Source organism: Charadrius vociferus, unplaced genomic scaffold (assembly GCF_000708025.1).
Source record: "Charadrius vociferus isolate BGI_N301 unplaced genomic scaffold, ASM70802v2 scaffold486, whole genome shotgun sequence".
Taxonomy (NCBI): domain Eukaryota; kingdom Metazoa; phylum Chordata; class Aves; order Charadriiformes; family Charadriidae; genus Charadrius; species Charadrius vociferus.
This window is the reverse complement of record NW_009648965.1, coordinates 392,337-394,796: the sequence shown is the minus strand read 5'-3', so window position 1 is coordinate 394,796 and position 2,460 is coordinate 392,337. Positions and strand designations below refer to the sequence as shown.

Below are 2,460 nucleotides of genomic sequence, written 5' to 3'. Positions count from 1 at the left end.
AGAGGAAAGGGTCAGGGTTTCGGGGGCAAAGCAATCATACCCCCCTGCAGCCCAGCTGGCAGCTCCGGGCACAGCTGGGGGGGCCCTTTGGCTCACTCAGAGGGACCATTAGAGCAGAGCATCCCACCTGGCGAGGACACCCCTGTCCCGCTCACGGCACTCCCAGGAGAGGGCAACCAACGGGGCTTTAATAAACTTACTCACAATATTGTAATTACACGCAGGCAGGACTCCAGGCTGTTAACTGCTGATTGCTGCTTAACTGCACTGTTAACCTGCTGCTCGCTCAGCTCCTCATATTTGCTGGAGCAGCTCGGGATTTTTAAACTGCTGAGCTATTTTACTGAGTACTGGACTGGAACGTACGACTCCCTCGCTAACACACAGGACAGCTGACAACAGCGAGAGTGATTTGTGTTTAACCTGCCCCTCACCTCAAAAACATCAGAAAGGACTTTAAGAGCTATAGAAACAGAAATAGGTTTGCTTCCCACACTGTAAAATACTGCTGCCGTGCAGCAGAGAAGCTGTTTGAAGTCAGGCGGCACCGATACATTATGGTTTAAGGCAAAAAGGAAAGGATGCTCTCTGTGACTAAATTTGGCAGCCCCTTGCTGACCCGCCTCCACGCCTGGGCACTCACAGCCGCTCCAGCTCCTTCATGTCATCGAACGCTCCACGCTCCACTGTGCTGATCTGGTTTTCCATCAGCTGCCTGCAGAGAGAAGGGGTCAGCTTTCCGGAAAGGTGGTCCCCATCCCCAGTGCCCCCATCTCACCAGCGATGCTCCTCCCGACCCAGGGCCACCTCACCCTCACCATCCCTTCAACACAACCTGGCTTCTTTCTCCCCACTTCCTCCTGGCTGAAACTCCACCATGCTCAGCCCAATGCAGATGCCCTCCAGCCCTGCCAGCAGATGGGCAAAGGGCTCAGCATCATCTCTACCAGCCCCAGGAGGGGTCACAAGCTGAGCACGGTGCCCGCCAAGGTCGGGGCAGCCATCCCTTCGCTGGGAACTCACAGGACACGGAGCTGCTTCAGCCCGGCGAAGTCATTCTTGTTGATCCGTGTGATGTTGTTGCCATTGAGCTCCCTGCGGAGAGAAGAGGCAGAGATCAGCAAGGAAAGGCTCAGGAGGTGCCCAGGTACTGGGGCTCCCCAGGAGCTCCCCAAAAAGAGCAAGACGAGGGCCAAAGAACAGCAGTGGCCACTGCATTTCTGCGCCCCTTGCCGGGAATGACCTGGCTAGCTGCTGGCTCCAGACAGGACCTTCATCCTCAATGGCCAGCAGCGCTGGGCACGCAGAAGTCTGGCTGGCCAGGAGTGTGTAAGCTGGCATCTTTCATGGACCATAAAGCAGCAAGGGGCAGGTGCTGCCCAGCTGCCCCATCTCCCTGTCTCCACGCTGGATGCCCCCCTTGGGACAGAAGCCCCAGAGCCATCAGCAATGCAGTAAGCAGCCCAGCAATGCCAGCAGCCACCTGGCTGGATGCACATCTCTCCACTCTGAAAATGCAGCGAGCACCTGGTAGGGTCATCCCAAACACACAGAGACACTTAGAGAGGGCAGAGGTAATAAGAAAGCAAACAACTGTCCCCCAGAAAAGCAGGACCCCTCCAAACACCCAGCTGCAGTTCACCCACATGCATCACGACCAGTTCAGTGCTCAACACCTCAGACCTTTCTCTGCCCTGTGCCACCTCTGAAACATCTGCCTGGAGAATAAGCTGCACTTCAAGAGGCACTTGCACAGGATCGGCTGTTTCTCCTGGCCTTGCTCCCATGTGCAAAAGCTCTAGGCGAGCACAGGGACAGGCACCCCAGCCAGAGGGGAGATGCCGTCCCAGCTTGCTCGCCCTGCTGGTGGAAAAAAGGGTAGGGGGTTGCCTGTGGAGTACGTACATCCACCCCATGGCTCCTGTCCTGCCCAGGCTCTGCTGAGCACCAGGGCAAGGTGGACCCACACGTGGCAGAGGCTCTGTTCCCAGCCTGCCGGCTACACCTCCCTGGCTCTCCCCCACTACACTCTCCAGCGTGCCCCTGCTAGGATTATCCTGCCTTAAAATATATTGAGCCGGGAGCTGCAGAGATTTTCGCCTCGCAACCTCAGCCGTGCAGTGCCTTTCCACACCAGAGGCTGTGAGCACTGCAGGGAGAGACAGGGACCGCCAGCCCTCGGACTTTACAGCCCGCCGAGCTGGGGGTCCCTGTGCAGCATCCCACCACAGCAGGTGGGGATGGAGGATGCCCACACGAACACACAGCCCAGGGAGGGCTCCCACACTGGTGACCCGTCTGCCTGCACTGAATGCAGACGCAGAAATAAAGAGGAAATAAATAAACTACAGGGGATGGGCAGTCAAGGGAAGGACGAGCTGCTGCAGCCAGGGCAGGGGACAGGCAGGAGGGTACCACCCCGGAGCAGGTTGCGGTGGCTGGGCAGGACCCCAGCACCCA

The 2,460-nt window shown here is 57.8% G+C and overlaps 1 protein-coding gene across 1 annotated transcript in view; it reads right to left on the bottom strand.

Annotated features, from left to right (window-relative positions):
* Nucleotides 1–1,341, bottom strand: part of SLIT1 (slit homolog 1 (Drosophila)) — a 60,558-nt gene extending 59,217 nt beyond the window's left edge. Inside the window, 3 exon segments of the mRNA XM_009887704.1 lie at nt 629–715; nt 1,024–1,095; nt 1,244–1,341. Of these exon segments, the coding sequence (XP_009886006.1) occupies nt 629–715; nt 1,024–1,095; nt 1,244–1,341 (257 nt within the window).
* Nucleotides 1,342–2,460: the final 1,119 nt, after the last annotated feature.